Genomic DNA, 25633 nt, shown 5'->3' with positions numbered 1-25633 from the left:
TTGTTGTGCTTTGCTTTTGATCTTCTGCTTCAAGGTTGAGGATACTCTCCCAAGGGGAAAAGAAAAAAAGAAGGAGAACTGGGTAGAAGAAAATGGACTTCACCCATCACTGAAATATTTCATACCTGAAGCACAACCACCTTGAGAGAAGAACATGGTGGCAGCTCTTCACAGTCACCTGATTAAGGGGCCTGGGTTTGGTCCTAACTCAGAGAGAAATACAACACCACTGAGAGGCACCCCCACAGCACCTGCGTAATCACAGCCAAGCCTTAGCTTGGCCCCAGCGGACATATGAAAAAAGATGACTGTCGGAGCCACCAAGAGGGTGGCAAACTTGCTGTTGCCAGGCCCGCTCACATGGATCACAATGTCTGCATGAGGTCATGGAATGTGGCCAATGAAATGAAAGTGGCTCCTAAGTCATAAAGTTGCAGGCGGGTAGGCATCCTTTTGACTGGCTCCTAAAAATTGAGCTGTACCACTCTCCCTGATGATTCTGGAAAGTAGCTACGTCTCCCAGAGTTGGGGTCAAATCTATACATGTCCAATTCCCACCAAAGCCCACTCTCCCCAGGGCTCACTGGGGTAGAAGGATAACTACACACACACCCCTCCCCAGGATTTGTCTATGTGAGGGCAGAGTGCACAAAGTTTGAAACAGGTGAATGGACAGGTGTACTTCTTAGGGAAGCAGCAGAAAGGTGGCAAGAACCTGGCAGCAGAAAGGTGGCAAGAAGCTGGCCCCCGAGAGGGCTCTGGCACCATGGACAATGACGAACTTCTTGAGTCTGAGACGACAGGTGAAAAGGCATCCCATTTCTCACCACTCAGGCCCTTCCAGGCTGCCTCAGTATAACACCCAATGATCACAGGGGCCCAGAAACCCAGTGCCCTTCTCACTTGGGACCCTCTATACTTGGGATGGCCTGTTATATTGACTTGGCTTCAGGACTTTTCAAGCAGGGAGTGAGAGAGTTGAATGTATGTTGTGCTGGAATTGGCTCCTACCAGTTCTAGCTGACTTTAAATTTCATTTTTTGAGCTGGTCAATATCATGTTGGTAGTTTGAAGTCACCCATGTTGGGAATATTTACACCACTGGGATTGGCTATCACTACACATCAGGATTTTTTTCTGGAGAGCCAGTTAAACATTTACCAGCATTCCACTGCTTGGGTGGAATTCTAAAATTGTTTGACTAATGAGGAAATTAAGACTCAAAAAGTCATCACTTCTTGATAGGTAAATTTTCTAGCTAAGCTGCTGTATGTCTTCTAACTACCAGGCCATTAGCTGCTTCAACCCCTTATCACACAGATCTTACCTTACAGGCTGGGAAATAAATTTTGGGGCTTGGGTCTATGGATAAATACCAAGAAAGATACAGACCTGTGTAGACTCATTAGGAACCCCCATCTTAGAACCTGGGTGGTCAAAACTTGGGTGGGCTGCCACAAATGTTCAGCCCACCCAAGGAATAGGTTGGCTAAGTTCTGACTGGCCACCTGGCAGTGAAGCCTGACTTCCCCAAAGCACTGCTTCCTACTGGTGTAAGAGGATAAGCTCTGGGCATTTGTGTGTGGCTTTCAGGAACCCACAGCTGGTCTCAGATAGTAGCCCAGTGGCAGAAAAGCCGTATCTAGCAAGTGAGAGGAGCTCAGAACAAGTGTATTTAATCATAGCAATGAATTTCAACCCCAGGGAGATTTTGTAAGCCATTCCTTCCCCATGGTCATAGAATAGAGGTTGGGTTGGAAGAATCCAGTTACCCTCTTGATTCTTGGGACTGCTCCTGTTCCGGTTTCTTTTACATTTGTCCAAGTTTCCTACCCTGCCCCTTGCCTTCAGCATCGCTTGTGCCTGCCAATGACACATCCTTTCCCGAAAAGAGTAAAGCAACCCTGAACCCCACCCAAACCAGTAAGAAAGAAAAGAGGGAGCAAGAAGCCAATGTCCAAGTTAGGCCTCAAACAAGAAATAGGGCAGCAAGTCTCCAGAGAACACAAGAGGGTAGCACAAGACCCCACAGATGATTGGGTCGGGAAGCAGCAGTGTCAGAGAGGGAGGGCTTGCAGAATGGAGTCCCCTGGCATCTTGAGCCATGTGAAGCTTGGGGGGGGGGGGGGGGGCAAAGGCTGCAGCCAGGACCTGGGAGGCAGAGGAAGGGAACAGAGGTGGAGGGAAGCTGGTGGTGGCTCCACCTGAAAGGCTAGCGGGTTTCACTTCCAAAATCAAAGAGACGTGTTTTCCTTCCAGAGGACACTGAAACCCAGCCAGCATCACAGAGCAGTGATGAAATGCTCTACTGTGAGGCCGAAGCCCCCCCAGTCGTCGATAAAGATAAACCCCCCCGGGAGAGTTCAGAAACAGACCTCGAGATCGAAGGTGAGAGTGGGCATTTGGATGGCGAGGGGGCAGTTTGCCTCCTTCCTTAGAAGTGGGAGAGATCTGGTTTCCCCAGGGGCCACGGCTCTGCTGGGGGGGGGGGCCCTACAGGAGGAAGGTGGCAGAAGGCATGTGCTCACTTTTGTGCCACGTCCTCCAGGAGGCTGGTGGCAGCAGCTGCAGCAGCCCCACACTTGGGGCCTGGCTTGTGAGCAGAGTGGTCACATCAGCCTGTTGAGTGCTGAACCTGTAAATAAACAGGGATTTCTGATGCTCCAAATGTTTCCACATGTGGCATCTTGTGTCACCTTTGCCACAGTCCCAGGAGGTGGGCATTACTACCTGCCTTGACAGAGGAGGAAACTGAGGCTTAAAGAGGTTATGTGAGTTGCCCAAGGCCACGGAGAGCTTACCAATATTTGCTGATCCCAAGTTCACCCCGCACTGCCAATCAGCCTCCAGCATCCACATTCCAGGGGCCCCTGGAGTGTCCGCGGCCCAACCTGCATACTGGTGTCTTTACCCACATTAGAGTTCTTGTTCCCCTACTTGAGAGCCCCAGGACACACCCAAGTGCATGAGTATGGGGGGTGAAGGAGGGGGGCTGTGAGCTGCAGCAAAGACTCTGTTGCAGCAGGCAGCACGTCCTCCCTCCCCTCCACAGCAGTAAGTGCTGCAGAGAACGCTTGTGAAGCAAGGCGAGGCTAGCGCTGGCCCTACCTGAGGGGCCAGCCTCAAACTTCCCAGGCGGAGGCGAGCCCAGTGACTCCCTCTCCTGTGTTCTGACGGCTGGGTGGTGGGCAGGGATCAGAGGCAGCAGAGATGCAGGGGAGGCTGTTCTGCCAAATTCAGCCATCAAGGTCTCCACACAGTCAGCTCATAACCCCCACCCCGGTCAACATACAACTCACCCTGCACACAGACCCCCTCCCTGCCAACCCCTGGGCATCTTGTTGCTCTTTGTCGGGCTTCTTTTTCACTTCAAATCTGTTGCTTTCAACACTGAATTTTACCTGGTTGGAAGAAGCAGGACTCCAGCTTCTCATTCCCCTTCTCACCCCCCCACCCCCACCCCACAACTGGTAACAGTGTTACAAGCTGCCTCTAAAATACAACCACAGTGCATACAGCTAGAAGGGCTCAGCAGAATCAAAGAGAGCAGGGTTAGTGCCAAGGACAAAGCTGGGGGTTACCTATGATGCTTTGGCAAATGAGAACCTCTAATGATTAAATTTGGTGCCAACTCTGTGCTGAGACAGAAACTCAGGGCTCAGCGGCTCCACTCCTGGTGCCCCTGCAGCTGGTGCTGAGATGCTGGGACTGGGGCGGGAATGGCTTCCAGGGACAGCCTCAGACATGAGCCTGGGTGGGAATAGCAAGATGGTGTGAGGCTACAAAAGAGGGAGAGAGGCGATTTTGCACCCCAGGGGGCATTTGGCAAACTGGGGTGGGGGATGCTACTGGCATCTCATGGGCAGGGGCCAGAAATTCTGCAAATCTCCTACGCTGCACACAACAGCCCCTCACAGCAGAGACTCACCCAACACCAAGTGTCAATCAGCAGTGCCGAGGTTGAGAAACCCAGCTCTACAACCATCGCAGAGATAAGGCCAATGTGTAGCTGCCCCTGTAGAATCAACTTCCTTGTCAAGCCGTTGTCCTGTTGCCAACAAAGCTCTCATTGTCCGCCTTAGAAATGGTTGTGGTGGGTTGGCCAAAGGCCCCGGGATCCGAGGAAACACAGATGCAGGCTTAGACCCCAGCTGGCCCCAGGAAGTCTTGCCATCAGCAGGCTCTGCCTAATGAGGACACAGCTGTGGGGGCATCCGGAATCCAGGCAGGCCCACTGCCCACTGCCCACTGCCCACGAGCCAGGCTGGTCTAAAGCCTACAGAACAAAGGCTCCAAGAGGTTGGAATGGAGACATGAAGGCCTAATTCTGTCAGCTGGCTTTAGCACTGATCAGCTGTGTGTAATTTGGGGCTAGCTTTGTCCTTGGTAAAGCAGGGGTGACAGTCCTTTTTGGAGGAAAAATGACATGCAAGTCTGCAAAAGAGGAAAGCCCACTCCCATGCAAGTTCTTTTGTTTCTGGCTGATTTGGGGGTGTCTCCATCTTGCCCGGATTTGCCACCTTGGGAAGCCCATGCTGCCCTGCTTGGGCTTTTTAAGCTGGTCCTTCTCTAAGTCTTCAGTAATACTTTAGTTATGGCTCACATTTTAACAGCGGTAGCAAAACTAAAACTGAAATGGAGACTCCCTTCACAGCCACCACAGATCACCAGCCTTTTTCTGCTTGGCTTTTCAGAGCTGTTCCAAGGTGAGCCGGAGGCCTAGGCCTTCACGCGCCCTTGGTGATCAGTCACTGATGCGGCCAACCCAGGACGCTTGGGGGTGGGGCTCCTTCTCTTAGGAAAGCTTGGGGCCTAAATCCAGGGGCCTTATGTCTTCCCCAAAGGGAGACACCCACATGAGGCTTTCTGGACTTAGAGTCTCCCTCCACACCGGTGACTGACTTCCCAACCGGAGTTGCCCTCTGAAGCTTACACCCATAGGGGCAGATCCTCAGAAGTGATTATGGCCTGGGGTTAGAGGAGAGATAAGGCAAAGGCAGAAGAGAACCCCCACTTCATCCATTTGCACCTTTTTCTGCAGATACTGAGAAATTTTTCACCACCGGACAAAGGGAGCTGTACATGGAGGCCTGCAAACTGGTGGGCGTAGTGCCAGTCTCCTACTTCCTCCGGAACATGGAGGAGTCCTACCTGAACCTCAGCCACCACGGGCTGGGCCCCAAGGGTACCAAGGCCATTGCTATCGCCCTGGTGGTGAGCATGCAAGTGGAGGCACACGAAGCCTGGCAGAGGTGGGGGGTTGACAGGGTGGTGGGCCCAAGAGTCAGAGAGACCCCCAAGGGACCCTACATTGCATCCTTTATGCACACCCTGCCACAGGCTCTGCTTGAATGCCAGTTTCCCCAACAGGCATGGACTCCCCATTAGGTCCTGGGAAGGAGGCTGCTAGAGACCTGAGCCTTGGAAGTTTATGTTCTTTCCTCCTCAGGAAGCAAAGGCACCAGCCCACAGGCCCTGGAAAAGTGGCTGAGCTGGGTGCTAACTCGAGAGCACAATACAAAATGTCATCCTGGGTCTCGATTCCAAAGCTCACCTTTGCTATAAATGGGTTCACTACTGAGCCAGCCATTCCCTGTCTGCCTTTTGCAGCGCTGTGGTTCTTAAGGATCACACGGTAGAGTGGATCGTGTTTTCCCATAGGAATAATGTTCTCTCTCGGCTCAGCATGAGCGAACAAGAACTTGACCTTGAGTTCCTCATAGCTTTATATAATTCTAATTGATTAGATACAGAACTGATTCCCATCCCAGGAAAACAGAAAATTTAACAACTGTGAGCAATACATTGTTTGTCCACTTAGAACAGCAAAGGGAAAGTTCAATTAAAAAAAGAAAAAGCACTCTCATTTTTGGAAATATAACAGTATTTGCATTTAGTTCATGCCCATTAAGAAGTTACATAAAATGTGAGATTGTGCTACTTTCTGGGGAGGGGGAGGGAAGGAAGGGAAGAGCAGAGAAAGAACAAAGCCATCTTGAGATTTATTGAGCACTGAGACTGATTAATGGAGTGTTCAGGGTGCACCATTACCTCCCGAGTGTCATGGGGGGCGGAAAGGGTAATAATGACAGCCCCTTGGGACTTGGACCACGTGTTTCATAGTGACAGCAATTCCTGTTTTCTTCCTTGATTCCCTGTATCGCTCATTTCTCTTTTGTACTGTTTAACTTTCCACATGCTGTGTTTACCTGGTGCAGATAAAGGTGTCCTGATAGTAGGGCTCATACTTATGCTTCTTCACTTCTGTTCCTCAACCGCCTAGCTCCCTGCCCTGGCACTTGGTGCAGTGTGGGCCCCGGAGAGCAGCGATGTTCGCTGTTCACCTTGTTTCCCCAACACTCAGCACAGAGGGTGACCAGTACAGACTCGCCCGTGTGACATGAATGTGAATGGATTCAGTGGATTCTGGGGACCACACGCTGCGCCGGTCCCCAGAGTGACTCTGGAAGTGGTCCTTTGACCTGTTTCTAGCCACTGCTAAGTGACACCTAAACTAGGAGGCCACCTGAGCTGTCTCCCTTAACTTGGAGCACAACGGGATTGCGCCCATCCCGGAGCACTGAGACCGAAAGACATTTCAGGAAGGCCCTGGGTGGACCATCCGCACGGCACAACTCGCACCAGCATTTCTCCCTTTTGCTGGAGCTAGAGCTCCTTACTGCCCACCGCTCTCACTGCTTGGCGGGCTCTGAAAATGCTCACAGCCAAAGATGTGTCTGCTTTTCCACACTGGGAACATAGTGGGGGAGGGAAGAATACAAGTTCTGGTTAGAGCTAGCCCCAGCCCCTCATGCTTCAACGCCAGTCATTTTCTCCCCGTGGCAACGCAGACTAGCTTGGATATAGATATTTATTTAAGATTTAAGTCCAACTCCTTCCAAATAGACCAAGGCAACATCCTAACTAAAAGAGGGGACCAGAACCCGGCTGGCGTGGCTCAGTGGTTGAGCCCTTTACCTGTGATCCAGGAGATCCCGGTTCGATTCCCGGTCAGGGCACATGCTTGGGCTGCAGGCTCCATCCCCAGTAGGGGGCGTGCAGGAGGCAGCTGACCAATGACTCTTACCACTGATGTTTCTCTCTCTCTCTCTTTCCCTCTCCCTTCCTCTCTCTAAAATCAGTAAAGATATATTTTTTTAAAAAATAAAATAAAATGAAAAATAGAAGAGGGTACCAGACATGCCTTAATCCTAAACTAGAAGAAAGGCTTCTGAGGAAAGCAGGCGCAGCAAACGCTTTATGCTTAAAGCCTTCTGCTTAAATACTCTTATTAAGTGTATCGAATTCTCCTTAATCTTGAGTAGGTCACAGGCCTCTCTCCTCAAGGCTAAATAAATAATTAAAGTATGTTCTGCTCATCCTGGACCTCTTCCTTTTCAGGGCTTTGTTTTAATGTTCTTCTAAAGTCCCGTGCAGAGTCCCTCTTGGTGGAGGTGCCCAGAATGAGCATATTGCCCTAGAAAATATACATCTAAAATGTGAATATAAAATACAAGCATATAGAGATGGACAAAAGTAGGCTTACAATTGCAATACAAATAAATAATACAATAATTAATAAATAATTATACAAGAATAAACTGTGTTTCGGGTACCCACAGCTGTAAACCTCCTTTGCCCCCCTGTATTGTCCCAGCCATCAGTGGGATGGCTCATCTCCTGCACTGTTCCCCTATTCCTGTCTACTCCTCCAAAATTGCTAGTCTGTATCTCACATACCCTTTGGCATGGCTGGGACGTTCAAGAGATGGGGAAAGGTGCTGGGCAAGGTCAGGGAACTGCCTAGGTCGCCAACCACCTCTGTCTCTCTCGCCGCCCCTTGTGGCTGAAGTCCAACACGGCTGTGGTCACCCTGGAGCTGGCAGACAACAGTATCATGGAGGAGGGCATCCAGAGCCTGGTGGAGATGCTGCAAGAGAACTACTACCTCCAGGAGATGGTACTGTGTCTCCCCTGCTGGTCCCCACCACCACACCCGGGGGCTCAGAGCCCACTGCCGACAAGCCCGAGGCCCCTGCCTGAGCCCAGGCCAGCTCCAGGCTTTCTGCAACCAGTCTGGGGGCCTCTCTCCTCTACAAGTGACTCCTCAGAGGAGAGCCACACATCAGAGGCTGGCCAGGGGGACTGTGTTCCTGGTGGTTGTAGGAAACCCTAAGAAACCATTTCTGTTTGGACCTTGAAACCCCTAAATAGATTAACTTACTTCTATGTAGTTGTCTTAAAGTAAAATTTAAAAAAATAAAGATGTGAAATAATTTCATAAACTACAATGTGCCTGGAGATAGATGATAGTGATGGTCATATAACAATATGAATATACTAAAGACCACTGAACTGTACACTTAAAATGGTTATGATGGTGAACACTGTATTATATCTATTTTACCACAATAAAAAAATGAAAAAATGAAGATCATAGTAGTGGATTTATATAAAGTCCCTCCCACTAGCCTGAAAGGACTGTGCATTTATCCCCCTAGCTCTTCCCAGCACAGCCATTCATGCTTCATGAATCAGTGAATGGAATTTACAAGTGATGACTTGCTCTAAACTCATTTTTCAATTGTTTTATGCCAAACACTTCAGTATAGCTGACTTGGGTTTCAAAAAAGTTGTTATGTGCTTATCTACAGTATCAGAGCCAAATTGGGGAAATAGGGTGACACTGAAGATGACTTCAGAAGACGCTAAGACCAGCCGGAGGGCCCCACAGCGAGGCATTGGAAAAGCCAGGCGCCTATCCTCTCCTTTGAACCTGCTAATTCTTCCCTTCCTTCCAGCCCAGGACCCCTCTCCCTACCGGGACCTACGCCCTTAGTATAGGCCTCCAGTCAGCCCCACTCTCACATCTTCTATTAACGAGGGCCCTTTATTGGGATTTGTACATACTTAACTGTTATCTTGCCTTCTAGAATATTTCCGACAATGCTCTTGGCTTCCAGGGGGCAAAAATCATCTCAGAGTTTCTCCACAGAAATTCCTCTTCACTCTTAAAACTTCAGCTATCAGGTGAGCCCACAGAAGAGAAGGGAGAGGACATTGGAAACGAAAGGAGAGAAGGGGGGAAGGGCAGGGAGAACCCGAGATGAACTGAGCCAGACCAGGCCCTTCTGATTCCAGAGACCAGAACACTATGTCTACACCCTGCTAAGAATTCCAGTCATCCTTGCCCCCCTCCACGGCCACGCTGCCTCCCGGGCTTCCCTGGGCAATCCACTTATGATTCACTTTGCAACATTCCTACCTCTGCCTTGAAGTCTCTGCCCCCAGATATCTCTGCAAGGCTCGCTCTCTCAAGACTCGTTCTCTCACTTCATTCACGTCTCTGCTCAGATGTCATCTCCTTGGGGGACTACTCCGACCGCCTGGTGGAAGCAGCCCCTCTCCATTACCATTACTCTCTATCCAGTTTCCCTGCTTAGGTTTCCTTAATGGCATTTATTGCTACCTGACCCCCTATTGTATACCTATTTTTAGTTAGTTTATTGTCCATCTCACAGAAAACAAAAAGTCAATTGAGAATTCTGGTACCCAGAGACCTGCCCACCCTCGGGTTTGTAGTTTGAATGTATGCCACCTGCAGGGTCCTGGAATCCCCAAGGCAAGAAATTAACATACAAAGTGATCCTATGCTGGTAACTTCAGAAATATAATTATCAGATATATACTGTACATTGAGTGACCATATAACTTATCCTCTAAACAGCATAGGAGCATTATTAATTAAGTGAAACAGCAAGCAGATATCTTGCACCCAACTATAAACTATGTTTAATATGATTAAGAAAACAAAAAATAAAAACATGCAAGAACAAATCACTATTTTTTTAGAAGATCTCCCCCAAAATAGAATTTCTAGAAATAGATATTAATATAATAATATATATAAAATATATATAATCATTGAAATTAAAGACTCAGTGGATAAATTCAACAGCAAATTAGATATAGGTGAATAAAATTAGTGACCTGGAAGAGAGGTAAAAGGATATTTTACCTATCATTATAGTATACGAGATAACAATATAGAGAATATAAAAGATAAGAGGATATAAAAGAATGAATGGGCCCAATATAGCTAATAAGAATTCCAGAAGGAGAAGAGAACCGGTGAGCAACAGTATTTGAACAAATTATAGCTGCTGCGTTTCCTTGAATTGCTAAATTCTAAAATTACCTAATTTTATACATTGACTAGCTCTTTATGTCATTTTATTGCCCCAGTACCAGACACAGCCAAAGAAGTATTTGTATTTCGGTGGATGTATTTATTCATTCATTCATTCAGTAAGCATTTATTGAGTACCTGTTATGTGCCAAGCATTATTTAGGTGCTAGAGATACAAAGATTATTAAAGGGTCAAAGGAGAAATTTGGGGATGAGCCTCTGTGTCATTTATTTCCCAGAAATCTTTTAGATTGCTTAGCAGAGCAGGGACTAGGGTAAGATAAGGGAGGCACTCACCTCAGTCGCACAATTTAAGGGGCTCCAAAAAGCTCAGAACTAAGTAAATAATATCTTGATGCAATATTTTTTAAAGTCAAAATTGATACAAAAATAACCTGCGACGAACAAAATATCAACACTTTAAATAAAAAACATGATCCAAAAGGGACAGATTGGGGTGAGGTGAGTGAGGCTTAGCTATAAAAGTGCAGGGTCAGGTCCTGCCCTTATTTAAAATTTTTAAATTTTGTTCATCATAGGCCCTTTTGCATTGGTTTTGATTTTTTTTTTAATGCTAAGATATTTTTCATTGAGATTACTGAGCTTTTCAGCACCCCCTAGATTTTGCAGGCAAAGGCAAGGGCCTCGCTTGCCCCCTCCTGGCCTGTCTCCGCTGCTTACACTACATCAGCATTTCTTACAATGCTGCAGACTGTAGGCCCTCGGCTAGGGGCTGATGCTGCCGGTAATGCACAGGGTATATATAGTGTACTAGCTCCCGGAGCTCCCCGGACAGTCACGGCGGAGCAGGAAGGAAACCTTAAAGGGGATGGTAAATAGTTGCTCTTTTTTCTCCTGTTTTCTTCTGTGTCCGTATTTTTGCTTTAAGTGCTTGCCACCTATTCTACATCTAACTGTTCCAAGGGAAGCGCCTGGCAGAGTGAGGCTATGGGAGGGTACAGGAGCGCTAGCCTGGAGGGCACTGCTAACGCCCCCCTTCATTGCAGGAAATAACTTTAAGGATGAATCTGCAGAGCTGCTGTGCCAGGCCCTGTCGGTAAGAAGCAGGGGGTGGGTACAGCCCAGCCCTGTTGGAGATGTCCCTGGAGATCCGGGGGACCTAGGGTGCCTCTGGGTATAGGGAAATGAGGCCGCTTGCATGGTTTAGAGAGTTGGTGAGTGTTTGGACTCTGCCGATTCTGGCAAAAGCTACAGCAAGCGATAGAGCTGTTTGGTTATCAATAAACTCTCCCAGGTGTCATCAACAGTCAAACAGGAATTGAACAAGAAATTGTCTTCAGTGTAAGACCCCTGTCCGCCTAATTTTGGGTGTGCGTGAGCCTCTATCACAATGACCCAAGATACAGGAGGTGTTTGCAGTCCCATAGAAGACACACAGGCCTCTTTCTCCACTGTTTTTTATCTCTAGGTCAATTACCGAATTAAGGAAATGGATCTCAGTCACAACCAATTCTCTGATAAGGGAGGGGAGCTCCTGGGACACATGCTGGGTGAGTCCCCATGGAGGGAGGGGGCCAGCAGAGGAGAGGGACTTGGCTAACAGTCTCTTATAAGAGCTGCACCTCCAGGTTTTATTGTTATTAAGTGTTCTAATTATAGAAGTGATGTAGGCCACACCTGAAATACATTGTAAATGTGGGAAGTAAAACTTTAAAATGATCAGAAGAACATCTAGAGAAATAATTTGCTGACCTCGAGGAGGCTAACAGTTATTATATACGCACAGTGAGTATAAACCGTAACAAAAGTGACCCACATATACTTGACAATAGGTTTAAAACTGGAGATGATAAAAGACATTGTGGGCAATGTTAAAAGACAAGCAGCAGTCGGGGGTAGATATTTGCAACATTTGTAGAATATAAAAGATTAGTGTTCAGAATGTTGATAAAAGATCCTAGAGATCAATTAGATGATGATAAACACTCCAAAAAACACCAAAAAACTGAAAGAGTGGTCAAGGCATGTGGTCAGTGAAAAAAGAAAGCCAAGTGCCTAGCCTCTTTGGTAACTAGAGAAATGCCATTAATAAAACAACAGAAAGATGCCCCCTTGTCACCTACCAAAGCTGCAGAATTTTCAAGTCAGACAATATACAGTGCAGTGAACACGGGGAGAAATAAGAACACTCAGAAGCTGCCAGGTAAAGGCACTTTGGAGAGGAATTTGACAATATTTAGTAAAATTGAAAATGCATGTATTCTAGGATGCAGCAATTCACCTCTACATGTCTCAGAGAAGCTCACACACACATACGCAGACACACAAGTCTAAGGAGGTTCATTGCAAACTTGTTATAAAAGAAAAAAAAATAGAAAGCTCCTAAATGTGCATCCCTGGGGAAATGAGTAGACAAAGGGAGGACACTCTTAGTGGTGGGAATGGAGGGTGCCAATTTAGGTGGGGTGGTGAGAGAAAGCCCCACAGGGAAGGTGGCTTTCTGTTGAGACCTGAAAAGATCGAAGAAACAGCCGTGCTAGGTTCTGGAAGCTCAGCATTCCTGGCAGAAAGAATAAAGCTTGTCATGCCTGAGGAATATGGGGGGAGGAGGGCAGTGTGGCTGGAGCAGAGTGGACAGGAGAGGAGAATGGAAAGACTAGAGATCATTGAGGTGACCTGCAGCCACTCCTGTCAGTCTCTGGGGACTTGGACATGCACGAAGTCTGGATTTTATTCTACATGTGGCAAGAAGTTGTTGAAGGACATGAACGTGGGGGATGACGTGAACGGTTTGATTTGTAGTTTTAGAACTTCTGTATGAAGAATGCAACTGAGTAGAACAAGAATGGAAGGAGGGAGGCAGATTAGGAGGCCCATGTGGCCACCTAGGCAAGACAGGATAATAGGTTGGGCCACGGGAGTAGATGGTGATGGAGCAGAGTGTATCTTGGAAGTAAAGCCAAAAGAGCTTGTTGACTCGAAGAATGAAGGAAAGAGAAAGACTCATGGCTTTTCGCTTCAGGTACTGGTTGCATGGCGTGTCGTTGAGTTAGACGGGGAAAACTCAGGGAGCCACAGGTATAGAGAGGCAAGAGTTAGGAGGCAAGATTTCCATGTGGGCCATGTGATGTTGGCGATGCCAGTTCAACACATCCTTGGGGATGTCAGGTAGGCAGTTTGCTATATGAGTTTAGAGCTCGGTCAGGACTGGACAAGTACATTTGGTCGTCAACAGCACATAGATGTACTTAAAACCATGGGGCAAGGTGAAACCGTCCAGGCAAGGAGTGTACACGGAGTTGAGCAGTTGGGTGGTACTGATTCCCAGGTCACGCCAACATTTTTAGGTGGCGCAGAGGGGGAGGAAGAGCCTCAGAGGGAGTGGTGGGGCGAACGGGGGAAGGTGAGGATTTCACGAGCCAGCGGGGAGAATTTCAAGAAAGGGAAAGCGGTCAGCTGGGTCAAGTGCTGCTTAGAAGCCAAATCAGATGAGTACAGAAAAGTGACCGCAGCACTTGGTGACATGGAGATACCTGGCAACCTTGACAAGCTCTGTGTTAGTGACGTGGGCGAGCATGTATGGAAATCCTGCTGCCGTGGACTGAGTGGCCTGAATGAAAATGGGACGCAGAGAAGTGGAACCGGCAACATGGGCAACTCCAGAAGCTCGGCCGAGACAAGGCTGGAAGAGGAAGACAGGGTGACAGGGAGGACAGGAAGGTTTTTAAGGACGGAAGATGCTGAGAGAGGGAAAGAAGAGGAAACCGATGGTGCAGAAAGAGGAGATAGTTATAGGAGCGAAGTCCTTGAAAAGGCTGGAGGCAGTGGCATCTGGAACAAAAATGGAGGGGTCGCCTCAGAGGGCACAGGGACCTTTCACTCACTGAAACGGAGGAGCCAAGAGGGGGTGCAGGTGCGTGTAGGCCGGTGATGTGGGGGGAGCTCTCCCATCTCACTGCCCCCTGAATATGAGGCGAGATCTCCCGCTGAGAGTGGGCTACAGGCCCACAGATTAGAGGAGGGGGAGAAGGTATGAACTAGCACTTAGGGAGGAATAAAGTGTAAAAGAATTGTTGGGCAGTCCAAGTCTCCATTTGAAAACTTATTTTCAAACACTTTTAAACTTTTAATTTTTAAAACAAAATAAGTGAGACAACATTCTGTTTTAAATAGTAACCATCATACTGTATGTGCAGCTTTCAAAATCATTATTACTAAAGCTACCAACTATTAGGTGATTGCCACGTGACAAGCATACACGAGGCATTTTACATCAATCCTCACAACAACCCTCGCACACGGGTTAACATCTCCATTTACCAATAGAAAACAGAGGTCAGGGAAGGGTAAGTAACCTGCCCAAGGTCACACAGCGAGAGTGGTGAGAACAGAACTAATGTTTAAATCTTGTGGCCATTTAAGAGAGGCAGGCACGCAAGGGAGGGAATTGACAGAGGAAAGGGACAGGGTAAACAGAGAATGAGAGAGGGGGGGAGAAAGCTTGTTCTCCAAATAATATAAAGTGTTGTGCACTTTACTGAAAATACATGCTGCTGGTTGACCCAAGAGAGACATGATCAGTCCACAGTCCATTTAAAAACTATCAGGTGTCCTCGGCATAGCTGCCCTCCCCAAATAAAAGTAACAGTGATAATGTGCTTAAATAGGATGCTTCTCCAAGCCTATGCGGCATGTAAGCAAAAGCATCTTTCAGTTAAAAAAAAAGAAAAAAAAAAGTGCAATTTCTATGCAAACCTGGCATCTGGACAAGCCTGATGCCTCACTACTTCCAACGGATTGTGTCCCTAAGGCTGAACAGGATAGAAATTCCGGAGCCACCACTCCTGCAGGTCCCCAAGTGCACATCACCTGACGGGATGCGCCACGCCCATCGCACCCTCCCTGTGTAAATCAACCTCTGCCCCGGGCTATCTTCGGCTGCCTTAATGTTGGCAGAACATTCCACCAGATGGGTATATGTGTACTTTGCCCGCTCCCTGTGAGTCACGAGCCTTACTTTTATAGGTGATGCCATGGCAAACAGCTACAAGCATGTAGCTCTTCTCATATCCTGTCTCCTTAGGAAGTCTCAGAGGTGATTCTGCTGTGTGATGGGGTATCCACATTGTAATAGGAAAACACTTGTGACCAGATGATATTTGCCAAATAGATAATATTAATTCGCTTTCCGCCTGCAATACATGAATATGACTATTTTACTTCGTCGTTGCCCGCAGTGGAAATCACCATACGATTTTGGGTTTAAATGAATAACTAGAAAAAATGTTACCTCAGCGTTTTACTTCTCATGAACACTGAGCGAGCCTTATGTGTGGATGTCTGCCAACCCCGAGAGTGGGTCCCCAGGGTGCAGAAGATGCTAAGTTGACTCCCCCCTTCTCCAGCCTCCAACATAGGGCTTCTGTCACTGAATCTGAGCTGGAATCACTTCTGCTCGCGGGCAGCTGTGGCCTTGAGCAACGGTCTCCGGGTAAGGTGCTCCCTGGGCGTGGGGCGTGCAGGGGAGGGCCTGCCCTGCCATCCTGAACCTCTTCCTCGTGGTCACCGCTGATCGGGGTATACTGAGCTCTCACCAAGTGCTCTTCATATTGTTGGTCTCCCTCCCACAATTCCTGGATACATGTTCTTCTTTTCTTTTTTGTGTGTTACCCCTCACCCCAGGATATTTTTCCATTGCTTTTCTGAGAGAGTGAAAGGGAGGGAGGAAGGGGGAGAGAGAGAAAAACATCGATGTGAGAGAGACACATCGATTGGTTGCCTCCCGCGCACACCCTCACCAGGGCCAGGGATTGAACCTGCAACCCGGGTCGTGCCCTTGACAGAGAATTGAACCCACCACCCTTTGGTTAGCGGGCCAGTGCTCTAACCACTAAGAATACCGGCCAGGGCTGCCCATTATTATTTAGTATAAATTCTATCTAGGAAAATTCACTCTTCCCTGGCCTAGATGGCATCTTTGGGGTGCTTCAAGAGAGCAGTTTAATTATGGGGTAGGGAATGACCCAGAACCCAAAAGGAATGAGACTTGAGACTCTGAGCCCAGAGGGGAGGTCTGGAAAGATCTGGCAGAGATCTCTCTCCTGGGAACCACTGAGTCCCCAGTCTGGATGCCGACAGGAGAGAGAATGCAACCTTGATGCCAATGCTCTTCCCCCCCCTCCCCCCCCCGGAGTCTAACATGACCCTGAAGACACTGGATCTCTCCATGAATGGCTTTGGGAATGACGGGGCTGCGGCCCTCGCAGATGTCCTCAGACTCAACAGCTGCCTGACCTACCTAGACCTCAGCAATAATGACATCAGCAATGAAGGGGTCACCAAGATTAGCAGAGGACTGGAATTCAATGAGAACCTCAAAGTTCTGAAGGTAGAGTCTTTACCTGGCTAGGAATGGGCTGTTTTGTGTGTGCATCTGTGTGTGTGTCCATGCATCCATGTGTGCGCATCCATGGGTGTGCTTCTGTGTACGAATCTGTGCATTGTGTGTGAGTGTGTGTCCATGTATGTTGGGATGGGGACAGCAGAGTGATGGGGCCGGACATTGCTGAAGAGAATCACTGGGAAAACCTACCTTGTGCCTCACATGTGCATATATTCTCGGCTGTCTCTGCTGTACACTGAATGTCACCCCCTTCTCTCACCTGGAGCATGGACAGTAGTCATCTCCTAACTGGTCTTCCTTCCCCCTGTTGGGGTCTCCTGCAGGCTCCTGAGCATGAATCTGATTTCCACCTCCTGCTATCTACTTTCCTCCAGCTTATAGCCCCCGCCATGGCCACATGCTGCTCAAATCCAGTTCTCCCAGCCCTGTGTTCTTCCCCAACCTCAGTTTACCCCATGCTTTCCCTTGCTCCCACCCAAGGCCTCAGGGTCTCCTTTCATCTCCCTGGTCCTGCCAGGGCCTCTCTCTGCCCATCCTGAGCCTGCAATGCTCCCTCCCCTCATGTAGAATTTGCCAGAGTTTCTCTTTACGCCCTCATTTGAATGACTGCCTGTGTTGAACTAGTGTGAGAGCTTCATGAGAACAAAGACTGTGTTTCCTGTAGCCCATATTTATAGCCCTTGTACCTCGCATAGTGCTGGGCATATAGTAGGTACCCAGTGAATATTTATTAAGTGAATGAATGCATATTTCATTTTAAAGTAATTTGCTTATAGATGTGAATTTATAACAGAAGCTCTGGGAAGTGGGAAAACAGATGAAAGATGAGGCTTCCCTTCTGAGGCTCCCACCAAGAGCCAGGTCCCGTATCAGGTGATTTGCCTCCTTACTCACAGGCCAGCCCTCCAACGTGGGCTCCGTTAGCTCCACTTGTCAGATGAGAAAACTGAGGCTATGTGACTTGCTTGAGCCACACAGCCAACAGGAGGCAGAGAGACGTCAGCTCTACCTGACTTTTCCACTGCAACTGACTCCCACAAGATGTGGGCATGGCTTGAGGGGACCACAGAGGTGGAGGTCCTGGTGGAAGAAGAATGGCAGTTAGGAATCAGTGAACATGAGCTGCCATCCAGGAGGACAATCACCTTAGAGCTGCTAAGGTTACAAGAGGAGGTCAGATTCTGATCAGTGGAGGGAACATGGTGACTGGAGGCCAGACCAGGCCAGATGGCCATCTAGTGACTAGGAGAGCTGAGACTCTGGCCTGGACAGAGTGGGATCAAGTATAACTCAGAGAAGAGAGGCTGATCCAGTCTGCAAGTGATTCCACCTCGGTGGCCAGGGAAGCCAAGGAAAGTTCAGACAAGCTGAATTTTAAAAGACTAAAAGGCTGCCTCAACAAAATGACAGCAAAAGTTTTTCCTGGTTATTAGGATACAGGAGAATTGAACATTGTTTCTCTCTTCTTTAAAATTTTTTCTACAATGACCAAGTATAATAAATATACTTTAATTTTTTTTAAATGTTTTAAAAGTGAGAAAGAAAAAAGATTAATTTATAGCTCTCAGTTGGCTCATAGGTGGAGGCCACATCAATTTTGCCATTGGAATTATTACTGGAGAGTAATAATCCAGCCCCAGCCCTCCTTTCCCTGATCTTGGAAAAATAATTTGCCCTGGGCAGTGAGGCAAGCAAAGAGTTCTAGATGCTAAGCCCTGAGGGCAGGACTTCTCGCACTGGAATGCACCAGAGCCTGGGAAACAGCTGACACAGTAGATGCTCAGGAAAAGCTCTGGCCTGCCTCATCACGAAACCACCAGCTGAAAGCCTGCAATAAGAATAACTACCATTCAGTGGCTGCTTACTATCTACCAAGCACTCTTTTGAATGCTTTGTTTGAGTTGGTTTTTTGACTCCTCAGAGCAGCCCTAGGTGACAGGTACACAGTTGTCGGGGAATTAACGCAAAGCCAGGAAGCTGGTAAGCAGAGCAACGGGGCTCCATGTTCCCAGCTGTTAGCCCAGCTGTTCCCACCATTGCGATAATGCCCTGGGTACTTAGCTAAGCCCACGAGCCCCTGTGTGATCTGGCCAGCTCTGTGGCCCCGTCCTCTCTGCTCCTGCTCACGAGATATTTGCTATGGCCCGGACACCTCTGCCCCTTGGCACTGCTGCTCTTGTCATGTTTGCTGCATCTTACTCCCTCCTCTGGCCCTGCCCGACCCCACACCCCTTTTTATACCTCACTAATCCCCATCCCTCCTGCAAGGCTTTGCTCAAGTGTCCCCTCCTCTGTACTGGATGCTCCTGCAATACCAGTGTGTACCTTTGTCACTGTCATCATCTCACTTCTGATGCCATTTACCTATTTAAATGCCCGTGTCCACCTCTAGAGCATAAGCTACCTGAGGACAGAGACCTCCTCATGTCTGCCTATGTCTCCCTCAGCACTTAACCCAGCAACTGGCACATGGCAGGTGTCCTGATAAATGTTGGATGGATGGATGGATGGATGGATGGATGGATGGATGGATGGATGGATGGATGGATGGATGGATGGATGAGCAGTAAGATGCACAGGTGGGTGGGTGGGTGGATGGATGAATGGATGGATGAACAATGAGATGGACAAGTGGATGGATAATTGGACAAACAGATGGACAGGGAGACAGGTGCTTACAGAGAAGTCTGGGTGGAAGGCAGATTGTGATTTGATGGAAAGAAATGAGTGCCATGCTCTGAACCAGCCTCTCCTGTTCCCACCTCAGCCTCCTCCTGTCTCGCCCCCCTTCCCACAGCTTTACCTGAACCCTATAAACATGGAAGGGGCTAGCTCACTTATCCATGCCATCAAAAGGAACCCCAAATCCAAGATGGAAAACCTTGACATTTCCGTAAGTAATCAAGTAGTAGTTACTCTCACCAGTTACCATGGCCACTCATGTTGGCAGGTGCCAATAGCTCCATCCCTCACAGGCCTTCACACAAATGCTACCCAAAAAGATTGCTCCTTTTGGAGCACAACTCTGCCCCAGGGGTCCTTTCAGTAGGAGCAGCCATTCAGTCAATAGGAGCAAAGTGTGAAATAATCTGCCAGATCCCAGGAACCCAGGCCCTGAGCACTTGAGAGGGGGCCTGAGAGCAGAGACATGGACACGCCAGGAAAAGGTAGGAGGACCCCAGGATGGAATCGTTTATGTCAGCTTTGCTGACGGGTGGCCCTGAATCCCAGATGGTTCCAGAATCACAAGCCTTTTAGAATCTGAGTAGTAAAACATAGACCAACTTGTATTTTTATTTCATAACTTAGCCCACTCTACTCAGAGAAGTATTTGAGGGTTTAAAAAAAAATCCTTTGATGGACAAGGAAAGCCTGAGGAGGTGACTTCACTCTGCCAGGTACTCCTGATTGAATCATCCTGAAGGTGGTAGCTGATACTAACCGTATCCTATGCTTGTCTATCACTTTATACCCTTTTTCCCCCCAAAGTAATTTTATATATGCCAGCTCATTTGATCCTACTCTGGGAGGTAGGTCCCATGCACTGGGTGGGTTAAACAATATAAATTTATTGTCTCACAGTTATGGGAACTAGAAGTCCAAAATCAAGGTGTTGGCAGGGTTGGTTCCCTCTGAGGGTTACGAGGGAGGATCTGTTCTATGCCTCTCTCCTAATGTCTGGTAGTTGTTGGCAATCATTGGCTTCCTCGGCTAGTAGATGCATCCCCCCAGTCTCTGCCTTCAGCTCATCTCGCATTCTCCCTGCCTGCAAGTCTGTCTCTGTATCCAAACGTCCCCTTTTCTTAAGGACACCAGAGCAGGCCCACCCTAATGGCCTCATCTTAACGCAAAGACCCTATTTCCAAATAAGGTCACATTCACAGCTACTGAGGGTTAGCACTTCAACATTTTTTCTTGGTGGGAACACCAAAAAAATTCAACCATAACAGAACTTTTCCTCATTTTACATATAATGAAACTGAAACAGAGAGGTCAGGTCACTTGCCTAGGTCCACACAGCAAGTGAGAACCACAGCAAGGAGTAAACCCAGGGCTTCTGCCTCCTACCCTAGAGCTCTAGAAAGGCACAGTGGTACATTTCTTAATGCCGCACATATATAATATTTTGCTAAGATATTAATGCCTTGCAATATCTCAGTGATGATATCTTGAATATTTAAACCCAAGCTCCTTGGAACTGAATGACAAGTATGTTTTTGATTTAATGTTTGCCATAGATTATAAAACATTATAAACACATACCTACTTTCTTTCCACTGTGACCCCTTACCCATTCCTCCCTGCCCCAGGCTCCCGTACTCATGGTCTTTCTCCTCGGAGGCCCTCCCTCCACCCTCATTCAACAGCTCTGACCTCGCACCCCACAATGCTGCCTCAGCTCCCACCCTGCCCTGCCTCTGAATCTCAGCCTCGGGTCCAGGTTTTGTGGATATTTGGTTTTCCCTCCCACAGAGCTGGTATGGAGCCAGGGCCTGGCTTGGTGTGTCTGAGGGAATGTCAGAAACGGTGCTGGTTAGGCTCCAGATGACACAGAGCCCCATGGGCTAGGATCATGTTGCCACTTAACAAGCCTACCAGAACCAAAAGGTCTGAATTAGCCTTTTCCTTCCCTGTTGTCAACTATGCAGCCATAATTCCAAGTGGTGTTGGAATTCCTTCCTTGTAGATGCTTCCAGAAATTTCTCTAGAATATCTGCAAAGGGAAGGGAGTAAGTCTCCAGCCTTTAAGCATGAGTTTAATTCTTGGAAAGGCAGGAGATACTCAGAACCACGCCGGAGGAGTGACGCAGGTGGATCAAACCCGCGGAGGCCAGGCTCGATCAAACGCTATTTCACGGGACGCGTCTTCTCCTGCGGCCTGTGACCCAGCTCTCAGGGCACTTGCATAAGGGGGTTCCCAGTGCACTCTGAGCCGTGCCCAGATGGCTGGAAGGAGAGGTCCTCTTCCAGGGCACCTGCTCTGAAGACAGCACTGGTGTAGAAATGGGCATGTCGTGGCATTGGTTCCCAGACCAGTCTCACAACCCTGTCTCTACATCTCATCTGTCACACGCAGACACGTGTGCTTGCCACCTGACAGCATAGCTGAGGTGACAGTGTGCCATAGCCCCCAGCGCTCAAACAGAGCACCTGATCAATCACCTGGGAAATGTATTACAGGTTAAACCAGGAGCTCTAAACCATGGGCACCATCGCAGTCTGGGAGCAGCACTGCAGAACAAACTGGAAAGACAAAGCACTCTGCCGGCTTGGGCGGGACACTAGTCTGGGCAGGGAGATGGCACCATGGTGGTGCCCTCCCCGTGATGGGTCCCCTCTCTCCCTGCCTCAGAATGTGATGGTGTCCGAGCAGTTCGTGAAACTATTAGACGGGGTGTATGCCATCCACCCGCAGCTGGACGTGGTCTACAAGGCAGTGCAAGGCCTCTCTGTCAAGAAGAACGTCTTCCTATGGTCAAACGCCATGAAAATGATCCAGGTAAGCCCCTGCTTTCCGCTCAGGGATCCCTGGAGAGCTGTCCTTTGGCTCCAATCAGCTACCCAGAGTCTCCCCTCCCCCAAAGTGCCTGAACAATCCTCTCTCACCAGGACTGTCTCAGATCAGCTGTGGAATATTCCCTATGGATTTCAGGTCGCTCGGCCAGGGGAACCGCTGGGAACCGACTGAAGTGGGAGGGGCTTGGAACAGGAAGGTTTCTACCAGCCAGGCTCCTCCCCTTGCTGTTGTAGGACCCTCACTGTGCCTCAGTCTCTTCACCTGTAAAATGGGCATAATAAATATACACACCCTAGCAGGGCTGCTGTGAAGATTAAATTCTATCATATACATGAAGTGTTTAGAACAACACCTAGCATATAACAAGCACCCAATAAATGTGGGTTCTTTCCAGCAGCTGGTAAGGAAGCCAAGACACCCGTGGTCAGGACAGCTATTTGGTGGCTTCAGCTAAAGAGGGAGCCTCAAGTCCTTTATATCTACTGGTAACCTGGCTTGAGTCTTAGACTGACTCTGACAATCACAGGAAGCAGGTGTAACAGTGAAAATAAAGAAACAGAGCCTATTAGAGCTATGAGGGGATATTAGGGCTCCTCTGGTCTGATTACCTCAGAGCAGCAACCAGCCCCAGGCCTGGTGTTTCCACCACTGGCAGTCACCCCAAAGTTCTAAAAGGCAAAGGGGTATCAAGTATCTTTACAGGTCAGATGACCTCAGGTGGAACCAAGGGGAAACCTGTTTTGCAAGGGAAGCAGGATGCTTCAGTGAACAGGAATGGAGTTATCTGATGCAAAGTGGGGGGTCTGCCCCTTGTTTAAAACAGCACAGAGCAGGAACCTCCTAGTCAAGACCAAGCCACACACACAATGTGAAATACAGTCAGTCCCTCCCCTCAGGGGCCAACAGTTGCGTTTGGGAAATGGGACAGATACAGTAACTGCTAATAGAAAGTGTCATATGATAAGTAATAAATAAGTGGCAAAGCAGCAAATATAATCAGAATTCACATTAGAGGGCATGAGCAAACAGAAAGGGATGCTTCCTGGCAGAGACAGGGTTGGGGAAGGGCCTTGAAGGTCAAGGATTCAGGTGAGCAAAGATACTAAAAAAAGGACCCCAAAAGAATATTTGAATGGTATTGAAAAGGTGTTCACATGTATTGGTTACAGTGCATTTCATAAAATAGTATGTACAGTAGAAAGATGATGGGTGGATGGATGGATGATAGGTAGATAGACAGACAGACAGATAGATGAAAGGATACACATTAAGATGTTACCTCTGGATGGTGGGATTGGATTTATGGATTATTTTTCATTTTCTTCTTTCTACTAATCTAAAATTACCTTACAATAGAGTGGGTAATATTTTTGAAATGAAAGCAATGAAATATATATTTTAAATACTCTAACACAGTACGTCTCCATAGAAGCATTTGTGTGAAATGATGAGACTTAAATGAATTCTGAGAGCCAGTCCTGCCCATCACACAGCATGGCTGTGGTTCAGTCTTCTGGACTCTGAGCCAACACAAGTCCACCCACCGTCCACAGTGTGCCATCTACACTAGTCTTAGCAGAGGCAACTTCAAAACTAAATAACTCACGTAAATACTATCACTGCCCAATTCCTTCGATGCTGTGGGACCTTCACAGCATCAGTCTGCACAGAACTTTTGATCTTAAGTGACTCTCACATCTGAGACTCAAGCTCTTGGGTCTGCTTGTCACACTCCCCCTCTGCCTGCCAGGTCTGGAGCCGGGCCACCCTGTGACGGGAGGGGCAGGGGAGGGAGGGAGAGTTGATACAGATGTTCTAAGGTCAAGTGTCTGCTCCCGGTGTCTCCTGCTTCTCTCAGAGCTACGCGGACGGGAACAAGATCACAGTCTTGGACTTCTTCAAGAGCTTCAACCCTACTGGGATGGTGAAGATGCCTGTGGGCAAGTTCTGGAAAGCCATGATACAGGTGTGCTGATCCCTAGAGCCCGTGGGCACTGTGTGTGTGCAAGCACGTGTGTGTGTGTGTGCGTGCGTTGGGGGGGCTGGAGAGCAGGTAAGCGGAGAGCTCCATTAATTCACATGTTCCATCTACCTCCTCAGCAAAACAAGGTCCCCCTAAACCGGTTCCAACTCAGGGAGCTGGTCAAGCGGCTGGATGACAAGACAGGCATGGTGAACTTCAGGTGAGCACAGGCCCCGCGGCCACCCCCTGTCAGCCGGGCCCAGCGGGGCGCCCGTCTGCACCCTATCAGGCCTGCTCGCCCCCGCGCAGCAGGCCGCCTTCGCCCTCCCTTCTCACCTTCCTGGGCTCACTCCGCCACGCTTCAGCCCCTACCGCATGCTGCAGGCTGCGGGCCAGGCCCTGGGAACACAGTGCTCAGCAGACAGGAGGGGACGCTGAGGAGCAATGGTTAGGCCCTGGCATGGCGAAAGGGGTACTGTACCACGGTAGCCCAGAGAGAAGGTGTCGCTCAGGCCGGGGATGTCACACAGACATAGACGAGAGGGCAGAGGGACGTCAAGTTCCAAGTACTGAGGTGTGAGCTGGGCGCAATGCCTTGGGGAACTGCGGGTCGTTCACCTGTGCTGTAGCTTAGGGAGTGACGCAGGTTGTGACTCAGGCTGAAGTCCTTGATGGGATAGGAAAGGACTGTGATAATGCTAATGATGATAACCGCCACCTGTGAGCCCTGACCAGGTGCCAAGTCCTCTGCCAGTCACCAAACAGGCACAGGTGCCTGAATTCCCATGCACTCACTGGTGGTGCTATGTCACCCCCATGCTATTGGTGAAATCGAGCTTCAGAGAAGGAGAGCTCAGGAGCCAAGTGCTCACAGCTGGAAAGGGACAGCAATGGCCACTGAACCCAGGCTGGGAGGTTCCCGAATCTGCTCCACCACACTAGCCCTCCTCGCCAAGGCGACGGGGCCCCGCTGGGTCTACAGGTCGGGGCTCCCATCGGGCCCCGCAGCTTCCTGTCCTGCGGCGTCCTTAAGGCACTCCATAGAGGAGGCCCCACTCCGGTCCTGCCCCGTAAGACTTCCCCTGATATCTCTGTCCTGTGTCATGATCAGCATCCCCCTCCCATGGTGAGAAGCCACAGCACAGACAGGGAGGGCAGACTGACCCACCTGCAAACCTTGCTCTTAGTAAGGGTGTGGTCATTTGCAGGGCTCAGCCTCCAAGTCTTTAGAATGGGGTGATAACCACAGCACCCAAGAGGGTTTGTAAGGACTAAGTGGGGACAATGCACGTAAGGAGCTGTCATCCAGCAAGAGGCCCCCGAAGAGGGACTCAGGCTTATATGTCATTCCCCCAACACCCATGCCTCTGTCCCAGACCTCTCCACCTGCCCTCACAAAAGTGGAGCCCCTTGTTCCTTGGGATGCTGGTGGAAAGTGCCCAAGGCAGAGATCAGGAGACCAGGTTCCGGGTCTAGCAAACCCTCCAGCTTGTAAATGTGGTCATGTGGCCATCAAGAGGCAGTGCTGGGGTCTGGGTCCCTGAATCTCGAGAATTGAGTGAGAGGCTCTAGTGGGTGCATCAAATTGCCCCTGAGACC

At 48.9% G+C, this 25633-nt stretch overlaps 1 protein-coding gene across 1 annotated transcript; it reads left to right on the top strand.

Annotated features, from left to right (window-relative positions):
* The first annotated feature begins 766 nt into the window (after positions 1–766).
* Positions 767–24258, top strand: LRRC74A (leucine rich repeat containing 74A). Its single transcript, XM_087828784.1, has 13 exons — positions 767–803; positions 2260–2388; positions 5042–5214; positions 7853–7960; positions 8934–9030; positions 11197–11246; positions 11619–11700; positions 15556–15641; positions 16344–16538; positions 19351–19446; positions 21907–22053; positions 23930–24037; positions 24172–24258. The coding sequence occupies exons 1-13, from the start codon at positions 767–769 to the stop codon at positions 24256–24258; spliced, it is 1395 nt and encodes a 464-aa protein (XP_087684910.1).
* The last annotated feature ends 1375 nt before the right edge of the window (positions 24259–25633 follow it).

Source organism: Miniopterus natalensis, chromosome 1 (genome assembly GCF_054644295.1).
Source record: "Miniopterus natalensis isolate mMinNat1 chromosome 1, mMinNat1.hap1, whole genome shotgun sequence".
In the NCBI taxonomy this organism is placed as follows: Eukaryota; Metazoa; Chordata; class Mammalia; order Chiroptera; family Miniopteridae; genus Miniopterus; species Miniopterus natalensis.
This window is presented reverse-complemented; position numbering and strand designations above follow the sequence as displayed.